We start from the raw sequence: 12,449 nt of genomic DNA on the forward strand, positions 1-12,449 counted from the left end.
TCTTTGATGCCGAAGATCCCAGGTTCAGATGTTTCCGAGGTTGCCGTAGGAGACTAAACCGCTTTCAGAAAGCGCGCCTCACGTTCCATGCCTTGCACGTGCCTACGCCTCTACAGACTTTACATCTTCCCGGCACTATTATCATAATGCTGAAGGCCAAGCAGAGACCAACTATAAGTTATGATATTATCGTTTTCATGATCTGAAGTTAGCACTAATGTTGCTGCACTAAGAATCGCAGCTCTGAATATGGAAGGTGGAATCCACATCTGCTGATAAAACCCACAATATCGCCCATCAAAAAGTTTGCTGTACCCTTCTTCTCATTTTTTATGGCTGTCGAAAATACGAGCAACATCCTCATCATAGGTGCCGGGACATGGGGCTGCTCAATCGCTCTAGAGCTCGCACGCCGAGGCCACACAGGCATCAAGGTCCTGGACGGCAGCCCCTTTCCATCAGCCATCTCCGCAGGCAATGATCTCAACAAAATCACAGAGGAAGCAAACGAGCCGTCTGAAAATGATAGCGATGAGACCTACTTCTGGAACCGCATTACCCAGATAGCCATGCAAGCATGGACCCACGATCCACTCTTCGCTCCCTTTTACCACGAAACAGGCTTCATCATGGCCGCTGTAGGCGACAAGGCATATGAGCGGTGTGTTGAGTACGCAAAAAACGAGCCTGCTGATCTTGTACCCTTGAATTCGAAAGAGGACTTTCACAAGACGATGCCCGAGGGTGTGCTACAGGGCAATTTTCCCGGCTGGCACGGGTTCTGGAAGCAACGTGGTGCGGGATGGGTGTATGCGAGCGGCGCAATGAAAGCTCTGTATGGTGAAGCGAGGAGGTTGGGTGTCCAGTTCGTCACAGGCGAGCTGGAAGGAAAAGTCGAAGAACTCATCTTGACCTCCGGTCACGATGCCGTACTTGGTGCCCGTACCTCAGATAGCGTCATACACACAGCTTGCAAAACTATCCTTGCAGCCGGCGCAAACAGCATCAATCTCCTCGACTTCAAGAAGCAACTACGACCGACGGCCTGGACACTCGCACACGTCCCTCTATCGGCGGAAGAAGCTCAGCTCTATCGGAACTTGCCAGTCCTGTACGGTGTAGACCGCGGATTCTTCATTGAGCCAGATATCGAGAGACATGAGATGAAGATCTGTGATGAACACCCAGGTTACATCAATCTAGTCATAGACAGCAATGGCGACACGCATTCGGTACCCTTTGCGCGGCGTCAAATCCCCAAGGAAGCGGAGACACGAATGCGCCGCCTCCTCTCTGAAACGACACCACAGTTCTCCGGGAGGAAATTTAGCTTCGCGAGGATATGTTGGGACGCCGATACTGTTGATCGTATGTTTCTAATTGATAAGCATCCTGTGCTAGAGAACTTGGTTGTAGCTGTCGGAGGTTCGGGTAACGGCTTTATGGCATGCCCCGCCATCGGTATCTTAGTTGTAGATAATCTCGAAGAAGCGGGCCAGATCGAGGAAAGGGTTCGGAAGATGATGAGATGGAGGCCTGAAACTAGTGTTCACAGGGATTGGTGGGACGCCCAGGGCCGATGCGGTGCTGACGGAAAGGTCATAGACTTCCGAGATGTAGAAGAATGGACAAGCATATGAATGGGACTGGCGCAATATTTCAGCATGGAGCCCCTCATCTATTAGCAAGTGTTGTGAAGGAGAGTAAGGTTAGTGTCTTGGCGGACTGGAGTATACATAACTGTTATTGCTTGATGAATGATCTGCATCTCATCTTAAACATGTCTTCTGAGCCATGGCATCAAGCATTGAGTTTCAAAAACTAGTCATTCTGTCTACCATAGCAATTCCAAGTGATGACGTGGCAATATTTCTCTCGCGCGGTGGATACTATAGATGTCACTATTTGTGTATGTGAAACCAATAGATATAATGAGCGTACGTGTAGAAGCTGGAAGGAGACTGTATAAAGTCTGAAACGAGCAGCGGCGATTGTGACCATGTAACACATTAGATCAAGAATGGATGAGAATCAAGGCATAGTCATGGGTATTCCACTACTGTGCTGTTATATATGAACCCCCCTCACTGAAAAGGCAATTGTGACCATGTAGAACTACCTCAGCGTTTCTCAAAAGTTTCAAATTCCGGCCTCTCCTTCCACCCGTTCGCCAGACCCGATTCATAGTTCTCTACTGTGCCAAGTTAGCCCCAACGATCCCCACATGAGCAGAAGTAATTGCTCACGCGTTGAGAACCACCAATAAACCTTGTTAAACCCATCATACACTCCCGAATTCGTGCCCAATGTGCTTCCCACATACCGGAGGATATCCACGAGTTTGGGCATCTGCATATCGACGGATACTCCAAGAGCTGGGTTGTTAGGGGAAGGTTTGAATACGGCCATTAGGGCTACTCCGGTTTCAGGATGGCCGCATAGTTTGACGGGGTCCATGCCTATGTACTCCTTGCACTCCTCGGAGGACTCGGCCTTTGGGAAATCTGTATTGTAATATCTCGGGCTCATGAGCAGGATGCAGCCTTTTGTGTTGTACGGGTCAGACATTTGGGCAGGTGGTAGCGTGTGTGAACAGAGTGCTTAGGATAAGGTTGGTTTCCACGAATTTTAAAAGCTTCGTACGGTGAGCTAGAGCGATGAGAGTTATATAGGAAATAATGGAGAGGAGTGTCATAACGCAGTGCGTCATGCAAAGTGTGTGACTTGTCGATGGCGCGCCCACGAGATTGAGCAACTGTCCAGTACTTGAACCCCTTGACTATGATATGGCTAAAGTACTAGTCGACGCTAAGCCTAGAAAAGTAGTTGTTGCCTGTTATGACTTGTAGCCACTATGAAGACTCGTGGCATTGTGACTCTACGCATACGCATCGTATATACCCAAGATTTGAGTGTTCGTCTGTCAATTTTAAAGTTCGACGACGGGCTTGTCGGGGAAGGAGGCTCGAGCCCGGGGACTATACTTGCTCGTTGGGCCATAATGCCGATCTTACGATCGTGGACAAGTAATTTTGGGTGTTGAGTGTTTGAGTGTTGAAGAGCAGAGTGACGTCGAGGAGGCTACTACTAACTGGGCTAGTGGTCCGTACTTAGCGTGAAACTCGACGTCGAACCGCATCTGCGCGCATCCAAAACCATGTTTCCTTTTGCCACCTTATCGACACCATCAAGGTTATTGTCTAAGCCGAGGCCGTTGAATATCCGACAATTGCTCACTTACGTCATCGCCCCTAATTGCCGCATCAACACACGTCACGGGTGCCCCACCGGCTCGACTTTTCCCTTTCGGATGTGCACGCTTATGTAGATACATCACAAGCTTCACCTGAACGGCATCGGATCCCTTTGCCAAACCCCACGGGCCGCCTGATATTCTCATACTTGCAGGCATTATATGTCGGGCCCCACCTCGAATCCAGATTGGAACGGAAGCGGCAGTTCCGCCTATGGCACCTTTCCTCGACCACGACTTAGCTCCAACCAAAGTCGCACCAGCTATGATAGCTCTACTGTACATAGCAATGGCGGCGATGTATCACCAAAGCGCATGCCCTCAAGACATATAGAGTTTCGCAAGTACTTGAAACGACCCCATCTCACCGAAAGCCAGCGTACTCTAAGTGATGCCCTACGTGCGGCGAAGAGCAGAGAAGAGCAGGAAACTTTGCTGCCAGATGATGATCATGCAGGCTCAGATGGGTGCTTCAATGGAGTAGGCGAACCTTTGGGACCCAGGGATGTATTTACTCCTTATCCGCATTCAAATCTGAAAGTGTACTATAACATCCACCGGTAAGTCAAATATTTCCACTTGAGTGATGGTAGCGACGCTAATCGCGTTAGAATACGACGCCTGATTCTAGCTGTGATTGAGGATCCATATACGACGGAACAACTCAGGGAACCCCGTATGAATATCCTGATTGTCAAGCCGCTTGTTGATCGGCTGTACGACGAAGAAGACATATCCATCGTTTACTGTCTTCTCGTCAATCGGATGCAGTTCTTACGAGAACAGCAATTTCAACAACATCACCGAACTGTTGACCTCACACGCGCCAATCTCTGCGAGCTTGTAGCTATGAAAGTCCTGCGACGACACGACGAGGAAAGCACCGGAAAACCAGGCCTTCTACACCTAGCTCAGATTCTCGTAGCTCCATTCCAGCCATTCCAAGGTGCACCCGACGAGCGCTGTCCACCGCGACATGTCTCAGAGTACCAGGGCCAAGGAGATTACGAAGGTAAACTGACTGCGCTGGAAGTCGCCATCGTGTCCGAGAGTAAGGTGTTGCTTAGCAGCTCAGGGAGTCAAAAAGTCATTGATGCCGTGTACCGCGGACGTATCGTGTATACCCCAACTACATTCATCGACATCATTCCTGATCACTATAAGCACAAACCAATATCGCTATACGATCCTCGGAAAGCACCGCTACTAAATCAATACCGTCTCATGGTGCCAAGGACCCGCAACATCATCGAAGTCGTACAATTCATCATACTGCTTGCTTTGTATAGCTGGTGTATGTCGGTGCGGAAAGATCATTTTCTTACCAATGCTGAGATCATTTTCATATTATATGGTGGTGGCTGGGTCCTGGACGAACTGATATCGTGCCTAGAACACGGATGGGAGGTACACACACAAGAGCTCTGGGCCTTCTTGGATGTCACTTTCGCCGGCATATTTCTCATTTACTTTAGCATGCGTGTCCATGGCTGGGTAGTTGGCAATGATGAAACGGGCAGGCAGGCACTCGACGTTCTTGCCATCGCCTCGCCAATCCTGTTTCCACGCATCGCATTCAACCTCATGCCGGAGAATATGCTCTTCATTGCACTACGAGCCATGGTAAAGGAATTCACTGCGTTAAGCCTCATTGCTATCTGGTGCTTCGGCGGTTTCTTGCTCGCTCTGAAGTGGCTGAGCATCAGCAATCCCGAAGTCGGCTACGAAGACTCGCCAAATAGCATCACCATCTCCAAATGGATGCTTTGGATTTGGTTCGGTCTAGATGGCCAGGGCATCGACGAAGCGCCAGGATTTCACGAGATCCTCGGTCCCATATTGATGGTGATATACGCTTTCATTGGTAATACGCTCTTCCTCACAGTCCTGGTCTCCATACTCAGCAACACATTCTCCAAGATCGCTGCCGATGCGACCGCCGAGATTCAATTCCGACGCGCAGTCCTCACTTTCGAAGGTGTAAAATCCGACTCTCTCTTCGCCTATCGCCCACCCTTTAACCTCCTCGCCTTCGTCATCCTACTCCCCCTAAAGTTTCTTTTGACACCACGCTGGTTCCACAAGATAAACATAACAGCAGTTCGCGTCCTCAACTTCCCGATTCTCCTCGCCATTGCGTATCATGAGCGCGCCGCGCTCTGGAAACCCTCTCGCCGCCAATCTCTTTCTGGCCCTGGCCCATCCAAACGCTCAACGTGGCTCTTCGATTCTGATTTCTGGGGGAAATGGAAGCGAATGAGTCCGCATGCTGACTTACAAGCGGTGTTTGAGGAAGAGCCGCCTAACGATGTGGTGCAGAGGATTGAGGAGGAAGATGATCTTGAGGATGCAATCTTGGAAAATAGCTTTGCTGCGACAGCGGGAGCGGACAGGAGGAGTATTAGCCCTGGGAGTGCAATGACGAGGAGGAGGAGACTGAGCAGTGTGTGGCCGGGTTCGGCGTCGTAGGGTGTATTGAAGTGTCGATGGTTCATAGTTGTGGGCGCACGCAAGTCTGTATAGGTAGTTCAATTCGTCATAACCCGATACTCTGTATTGTTTAGAAATTGCTTTACAAAAGGAAAAGGCTATCATAGATTTCATGTTACTTCCTGTGAGTGCCGATCGGTCCGCTTAGCCCCTAACCCTTATCAGCATGCTATCCGCCAAATTCAGGTTCCACATCGGCCATTATTACCCCCAGCTTGTTGCAAACCCTTACCCCAACATACCCCAACATACCACACCCTATAACTCAACAAACTCAGTCCCTCACAATCTTTAGCTTATTCTCGGCATATGTACATTCGCGCCCTACAATTTTCGAAGCAACCCGTCTTTCGCCACCGTTGCTGCGCGACCGTTAGCAATTATCCGATAGGGAAAGGAAATACAAGCGAGCGGACATCCAAAGTCCGGCATACAGTAGTATATCGAGAACGACACACTACGAAACAAACATAGTCATCCGTTTACCCTACAGCACATCTTTTTCACCTTTTTTGAATAAATATTGATAATCTGTGCGTTGATCGAGCCGTCAAGGACACTCCATACATACCTTTTACAAACTCGCATCACGCTTCAGACGCCGCATCTGCCAAGACCAACGTTCCTTGTCGTACTTGGATAACCGAGAAGATGGCGAACATTATTCCAGTAGCGAACTATCCGCTCTCCTCGCAGGCGTCCTTGGCAGCGCAGTATGTGGGTAAAAAACTAGAAGACCTGCCCACACCCGCGGTAGTTTTGGACCGCGCCATCGTCGGGAGGAATTGCGATGCTATGCTGCAAGTGTGCGAGAAGCTCAATGTGGGGTTTAGGGCGCACGTCAAGAGTCACAAGGTATTTTCTTTGTTCAATTTATCTCATGTTTGCGCTTTGGAGCGTTGAGTGTGGGCGATATATTGATGAACGGGGGCTAATCAACAGATAGACGTGTGAGCTTTCTAAGCTTCAAGTGGGCGAGACTGGGCCCGCGAATTTCATTGTGAGCACAGTTATTGAGGCCGAGAACTTGTTGCCGTATTTGCTTGAATGTCAGGCAAATGGCAGAGAAGCGAGTGTAAGTCGCAGTGGAAATCACTTGGATCATATCCTCGTATCTTGCTCAACAATGAATACGTGGACATTTAAGTATAATTAAGGGTATCATAGTATCTAACATGCACAGGTTCTTTACGGCGTGCCCATAGCACAGTCAGCTATTCAGCGCCTACTGAACCTGGCAAGCAAACTTGCTCGTGGCTCAGTTAATGTTCTCATTGACAATGAAGATGCCTTCTCGAAATTCAATGACCGTCTCGTATCGAGCGCCAGTAGCGTCCAGATTGGCGTCTTCGTCAAAATCGATACCGGGTACAACCGCGCGGGAATCAAGACCGCCTCTCCCCACTTCCGTGGCCTCGTCGAGGCTGTCGTTTCCAAAACACAAAACCCGGGACCCTTCTTGCGAGGCTTTTATTCTCATTTTGGACACTCGTATGCCGGATCATCAGAGGATGACGCTGCGAATGGGTTGATTGAAGAGCTGACCGGGCTCGAAGAAGCCATTTCAGCAGTTCCGTCGACGCATGTCGGAAAGTTGGTACTGAGTGTAGGCGCCACACCAACAGCGACCGCGGCGCAGAATATGCTGTCGGATTCGAGTTCGAGTCCACGGGTCAAAGAGTTCCAAGGCGTCCTGGAACGACTGCAGAAGACGCACAGAGTGGAACTGCACGCTGGTGTGTACCCGCTGCTGGATTGCCAGCAGGTCGCCACCCATGCACGACCGTCTGAGGGGCGGGCGAGTCAGGGCTTCCAGCCTCTTTCGAAAGACAATATTGCCATTCGGATGCTCGTCGAGGTTACGAGTGTCTATGATGAGCGCGAAAAACCCGAAGTGCTCGTTTCTGCGGGATCACTTGCCATAGGGCGCGAACCGTGTAAGAGCTATCCGGGGTGGGGTATTGTGACACCGGATTTAGGCAACTCTAATACATCGTCCATATACGATGAGCGTGGCGAGAAGACGGGTTGGATCGTTGGGCGGATAAGTCAGGAGCATGGGATTCTGACGTGGGAGAATGATAGGGAAAGGTGTAACCCGCTGACCGTTGGCGACAAGGTGATGATTTGGCCGAACCATGCTTGTGTGGCGGGCGCAGGCTTTGGATGGTATTTGGTTGTTGATTCTGAGCAAGGAGGGGATACGGTCATTGACGTATGGGTGAGGTGGCGCGGTTGGTAAAGCATTGCTCTTGTATGGACGGTGATATACGAACATCTTCATCTTCCTCTCATAGTAGGTTTATTGCCCAAAATTACAATGCTTCGCACGGCCCTTGACGATCTGGGATCGCACCACTCCTACCTTAATTGTTCTCATTGATTGGGATGCGTGATGGGCGCGGCTCCCCTCCCTGCTTTCGGGGCTGATGCCTTTCGATTCGGCGGTGCTAGCACTGTCGGCGTAGGTTGAGTAGGAAAAGCTGATCTAGGAACTGAAGGCGAAGGATACACGAGGTGACTATTCGGTGTCTCCCATTTCATATTCTGTGCATAAAGCCCGATCGCCTTGACTTCGTTCAAGATGGAATTCAGCGTCTGTGTATGCATGCCCGACTCGTGAAGAATTCTGTTTTGGAAGTTCTCGCGATCTTGTCGCTGTCGATCGTGGAAGCCCGCCGATGAAGTCCGCCATGTTTCTTCTCGCTTATCGTTTATGTCCATGGCTACACGTCTGCAGTCCTCGACCCACTTGATCTGAGTGGATATGAGCTTCGTCTCATGCCGGATGATGTCAGGCACTGTAGCATTTTGTTCGTCGCGGTCGGCGCTAGGGGATGGAAAAGACGCCGCGGGTATCGTGTGGTTCCCTCCTACAGAATCGCGAAAGGGCTCTCGTGTCTGCCGTATGTGCGATTGTTGATGGTCCAATTTGCTCATCCCGTGCCGTTCTCCTTTGACACGTCTCAACAAGCGCTGGACATGGTTGACACATTCAGACGTGTCTTCTTGTATATCTTCTCGCAGTTTCACGAGGAGGTCATTGATATCTTCCTTGGTGATAAGCGGCTTGATGTCCTCGTCAACTTCGATGGCCGGTTGCTCGTTTAGAATATTGTCATGCTCGTCCAACTTCCTTTTTTTCCGCGACACCAAGTCTCTCTCGAGCTCGGTATCTGAAGCGTGTTTCGTTAGCTTGTAGGCTGGTGATACAGGCGCATTGATAATGCCATTGGTTCCTTGGTGAGGTTTGAGCGTCGCCTGAACAGTAATAGGGTATTCCTTGCCGTCTTCGTCCGGTACAATGGCGAGCACGAAAGTCTGGGAATGCAGGGCAAACTCCACTGTGCCCTGCGCACTCGCCCAGGTGCCATCACGCTGGTCGAGCTTGCGCTTGAAGTCGTTTATGACGTCCGCGATCTGCTGCGCCGTCGCAGCAACTAATGGATCGACAGTTTCATTAGCAGCCTCGGCACTTGGTGATAAGGGCATGGCTAGATTGTTCATCCGTTAGAAGCGGCGTCGAGAACAACGGCCAATTTCCTACTTCGTTGCTGGCGGATACATTGCAGAGGCTAGGGCATAAGTGAGGGGGGTTGGCGCCCTCGGATCTCTTTCTACCGAGAGTAAAGGCAGGATAAAAGGCAGAACATCACACATTGATCTTTGATAACGGCTCGCAGGGTCAAAGTCAAATCGTGTTTGCGGTCGGTAGCCCGGGATATTTTCTGTGGCGGCGGTAGATCGCTTCCCCGCCCTGATTGACGACACCGCGTCGTCTCGGGCCCTAAAAGGGTCGGGTGCTTGTGCGCTGCAGCGCCATGCTTCATCCGGTCAGGTCTCCTGCACGCTGCAAGCTCTCCTGGCGAGCAGAAACCCCAGCTCAGTTGGCAGATCCCAGACCGACCTGTGACCTGATGACTGCAGCGAACTGAAGGGGCTCTTTCGAGCGTTGGGTGATATCCAAGCTTCTTTTTTCCGCATGCTCCCACGCACTTCAGCATACCATCCCCCAGACCGCCAAACCTCGCAGCGACATGCGGACCCCCGAGCTGCGCTGCTAGAATAGCCGGTGTTCGACTGAGTGTCTTGTGCTTATGCACAGCCTTGAGCCTTGAATTGCGAGTCTAGGCTCGGGTTGGTCTGGGAAGTAGCACGATACCCCCGAGCTCATAGTGACATCTCGGCCTTCGGGAGTGCACTACGGATTGGGTAACTCGGGGTGTACATCTGCCATGGTTCCTTTTCGACGGTTATCGCAGAGAGGCAGACGCAGCTTGGAACACGATCGCGACGCCTTCGAATGGCACGACGAGCGCGACGAACACATCATGACGGCTACGTTTCCGATCCACCCGCTGCCATCCATGCAGGCGCCCTTTGAGGAATCCATGCTCGATGCAACAGGCGAGACAGGGCATGTGCCCTTCGTGAACCCGAAGAAAAGTGTCAAGACTCGGCAGCTATTGTTGTGTAGAGATGAGGGAGCTGCAGAACCCTCGTGGAACTTCACATACAACTGCCATTGGAGGAACAACCCAAAGGGCAAGTTCCATCCCCTAGTGAAGACAGTCACCCAGATCGTCTTTGGCCTACACTTGTTGCACCAGCATCTGGAGAAGTCGGTCGCTGATGTTGCGGATATTCTACTCAAGCATGTCAACGAGCTCGACAGTTTCCTGCAGCGGGCGAACGAAGACCTCGAGAGTAGTCTGAAAGATATGCTATTCAGGCACAAGTGCTTGAAGGTACCTATGGAACACGTAAACGAGTTCGATCGACTCCTCGAAGACCGCGCCTATCGAGCTCAACTACTCGACGGCAACGTAGTTATCGAACGCACCATTGGGCGCATGTCTGAGATGCTGAACGACTATCTGATCGATATAAATACCTTCCAAGAAGCGAACCAAAAGCTCGACCTCTACTTGCTCGACATTGGTGATGCGTGGGCATATCACAACGAGGATGTTGGGAGGATATATTCGGCCATGTGTGGCAATACCGGAGGCTGGTCGCAATTCTTGCAGAGCTTGGTTGCCAAAGCAGAGAAACTGGGCGTAGTGCTTGTGCAAGTGAGCAGTTACTGCAACGAAATTGAGAAGCGGTGTGGCGCTGCCAGCCGACGTAGCATGGTAAGGACGCCTCGGCTTCATACTTGGATCCTGTCCATCTTGACAGATTGTGTTTCATCCATGGACCTGGCTGACAGTTATTAGATCGCAACACGAACCTCATCGCGAAACTCGTCCAATTCGCGCGACAATGGGCGCGGGTTCCGTAATGTTGCGAACAACAAGCCTCTCCCAACAACTCCGAGCGAGCGACCGCCATTCATGACATCGCCAAACAATGGTAGCGCAACTCCTCCCGATACCGAACCTCCCCAGCGGTTTTCTCAAGCACAAAAGCCCAAACCTCAGCTCCAGCCAGACGTCCTTCATACATCCGACTGTACCGCAGATACCCCAAAACGAAGCGAGGAATTCGCATCTACATCAGCAACCTTGAGTACTGACGTAGATGTACGACGCCAGACAGCGTCCAAGCAACCCGAGTACTACCACGAAGCCTGGCACAGCGACGACCAACGTGGCCGCGCCGCACCACAAGTAGACTCCGGTCGCACGAGCCGACTCTTTGGGCATCGGCGGAACCTATCTAATAAAAGCACAGAAGAGACATTGTTAACGCCAAATCGGCTACCCACCAAACCAGACGACACCCCACCTCTGACTGGAAAAGACTCGGCGTACTCGTCTGTATCTGGCGCTTCGGGTATGTCACCTACGGTTGCGTCGCCGCGATCGGCCTCGTCGATGTCGTCAAGACAGACGGCGCAGTTTGGGCTGTTTCCGAGTCGGAACCTTACGCCCAAGAGCTCTGTCTCGGGGCGACTGGGTGCTATGTCTCCTGCGTTTGGACCGACGCTGCGCTCGGCCAAATCTGCGGAATCGCCGACTGGTAGTCGCCCTACAACGTCTATGAGCAATTTCTCGGATGCCAGCTCGAGTAAGCGGTTGAGCAAGAGGAGTAGTTTTACGAGCTTGAAGAGGCTGTTTTCGAAGAAGAAGCCGGGGGATATAGATAGCATTGCTGAGTGACGTCCCTTCTCTGTTCGTTCGTTGCCTTCTTTCCTCAAACGGCCTTTTGTCTTGCGCCGTTAGGTTATATACCCCTTTGATTGCTCTTCTCTTCTCTTCTCTTCGTTGAGTGTGTCTATTAAACTTCTCTGTGCACTCTTCTGGCGGCCACTATTCGTGGCTCTCTTGGGTCGTATACCGCCTTTTTCATAGCCGTAATGTCATGACGAACAATGTGTAAAGGGTCTGGATAGTCTATGGGTACTGCACAGGGGAATCGTGGAAGGAAGTGGAGGAGAGCTTCGTTGCTGGCGTACTGCGTCACGCCTGGGGCTGCGAAATAGGGAGGGTGTTGCAGGTATGGGAAAGGCGCTATGCGGCAGGTAGGTAGGCGTACAATTAACCGGGCTGCGATGCCACTGGCTTTCTTTGCATCGTCTCTATGTGTCTTTCCAGATGATGTTGGCGTTCCTTCGCCCCGGGCGGGCTGTAGTGGAGGCATCTTCTTGCCGATGCGGTCGGAGGAGGGAGGCGCGACCGGCGAGGAGGACAAACATCCTCTCACCAAGCTCCGTCTTTCTCTCCTCCCCGCTCGGCATCCACCTCTATCCTCAACAACCCTC

At 51.3% G+C, this 12,449-nt stretch overlaps 5 protein-coding genes across 5 annotated transcripts; 4 read left to right on the forward strand and 1 right to left on the reverse strand.

Moving 5' to 3' along the window:
- The first annotated feature begins 144 nt into the window (after positions 1 to 144).
- On the forward strand, positions 145 to 1,951 carry K460DRAFT_368871 (FAD dependent oxidoreductase). The gene is made up of 2 exons (XM_040933859.1): positions 145 to 638; positions 687 to 1,951. Exons 1-2 carry the CDS (start codon positions 333 to 335, stop codon positions 1,638 to 1,640), a joined length of 1,260 nt encoding a protein of 419 aa, XP_040786567.1. The 5' UTR covers positions 145 to 332; the 3' UTR covers positions 1,641 to 1,951.
- A 1,228-nt stretch (positions 1,952 to 3,179) lies between these two features.
- On the forward strand, positions 3,180 to 5,846 carry K460DRAFT_317063 (uncharacterized protein). Its single transcript, XM_040930348.1, has 2 exons — positions 3,180 to 3,813; positions 3,865 to 5,846. Exons 1-2 carry the CDS (start codon positions 3,416 to 3,418, stop codon positions 5,720 to 5,722), a joined length of 2,256 nt encoding a protein of 751 aa, XP_040786568.1. The 5' UTR covers positions 3,180 to 3,415; the 3' UTR covers positions 5,723 to 5,846.
- Positions 5,847 to 5,985: 139 nt separating this feature from the next.
- On the forward strand, positions 5,986 to 8,074 carry K460DRAFT_368873 (uncharacterized protein). Its single transcript, XM_040933860.1, has 3 exons — positions 5,986 to 6,598; positions 6,690 to 6,818; positions 6,927 to 8,074. The coding sequence occupies exons 1-3, from the start codon at positions 6,395 to 6,397 to the stop codon at positions 7,983 to 7,985; spliced, it is 1,392 nt and encodes a 463-aa protein (XP_040786569.1). The 5' UTR covers positions 5,986 to 6,394; the 3' UTR covers positions 7,986 to 8,074.
- A 165-nt stretch (positions 8,075 to 8,239) lies between these two features.
- Positions 8,240 to 9,196, reverse strand: K460DRAFT_239528 (uncharacterized protein; the record flags this gene model as incomplete). Its single annotated transcript, XM_040927305.1, has 1 exon — positions 8,240 to 9,196. A coding segment is annotated over one exon (957 nt), but the record flags the coding sequence as incomplete, so codon positions are not given.
- A 410-nt stretch (positions 9,197 to 9,606) lies between these two features.
- Positions 9,607 to 12,213, forward strand: K460DRAFT_397184 (uncharacterized protein). Its single transcript, XM_040936145.1, has 2 exons — positions 9,607 to 10,878; positions 10,963 to 12,213. The coding sequence occupies exons 1-2, from the start codon at positions 9,979 to 9,981 to the stop codon at positions 11,845 to 11,847; spliced, it is 1,785 nt and encodes a 594-aa protein (XP_040786571.1). The 5' UTR covers positions 9,607 to 9,978; the 3' UTR covers positions 11,848 to 12,213.
- Positions 12,214 to 12,449: the final 236 nt, after the last annotated feature.

The sequence above is a fragment of the Cucurbitaria berberidis genome, assembly GCF_010015615.1.
Source record: "Cucurbitaria berberidis CBS 394.84 unplaced genomic scaffold K460scaffold_4, whole genome shotgun sequence".
Lineage (NCBI taxonomy): Eukaryota > Fungi > Ascomycota > Dothideomycetes > Pleosporales > Cucurbitariaceae > Cucurbitaria > Cucurbitaria berberidis.

What these genes read in the sequence shown, in the direction of transcription:
- K460DRAFT_368871 (XM_040933859.1), top strand. Translation starts at nt 333, where the DNA reads ATGGCTGTCGAAAATACGAGCAACATCCTCATCATAGGTGCCGGGACA. An exon ending in CAGGCTTCATCATGGCCGCT is followed by an intron (nt 639 to 686) that starts GTAGGCGACAAG and finishes GCAAAAAACGAG; the next exon opens with CCTGCTGATCTTGTACCCTT.
- K460DRAFT_317063 (XM_040930348.1), top strand. Translation starts at nt 3,416, where the DNA reads ATGTCGGGCCCCACCTCGAATCCAGATTGGAACGGAAGCGGCAGTTCC. An exon ending in GTGTACTATAACATCCACCG is followed by an intron (nt 3,814 to 3,864) that starts GTAAGTCAAATA and finishes TAATCGCGTTAG; the next exon opens with AATACGACGCCTGATTCTAG.
- K460DRAFT_397184 (XM_040936145.1), top strand. Translation starts at nt 9,979, where the DNA reads ATGGTTCCTTTTCGACGGTTATCGCAGAGAGGCAGACGCAGCTTGGAA. An exon ending in CTGCCAGCCGACGTAGCATG is followed by an intron (nt 10,879 to 10,962) that starts GTAAGGACGCCT and finishes GACAGTTATTAG; the next exon opens with ATCGCAACACGAACCTCATC.
- K460DRAFT_368873 (XM_040933860.1), top strand. Translation starts at nt 6,395, where the DNA reads ATGGCGAACATTATTCCAGTAGCGAACTATCCGCTCTCCTCGCAGGCG. An exon ending in CGCACGTCAAGAGTCACAAG is followed by an intron (nt 6,599 to 6,689) that starts GTATTTTCTTTG and finishes ATCAACAGATAG; the next exon opens with ACGTGTGAGCTTTCTAAGCT. An exon ending in CAAATGGCAGAGAAGCGAGT is followed by an intron (nt 6,819 to 6,926) that starts GTAAGTCGCAGT and finishes TAACATGCACAG; the next exon opens with GTTCTTTACGGCGTGCCCAT.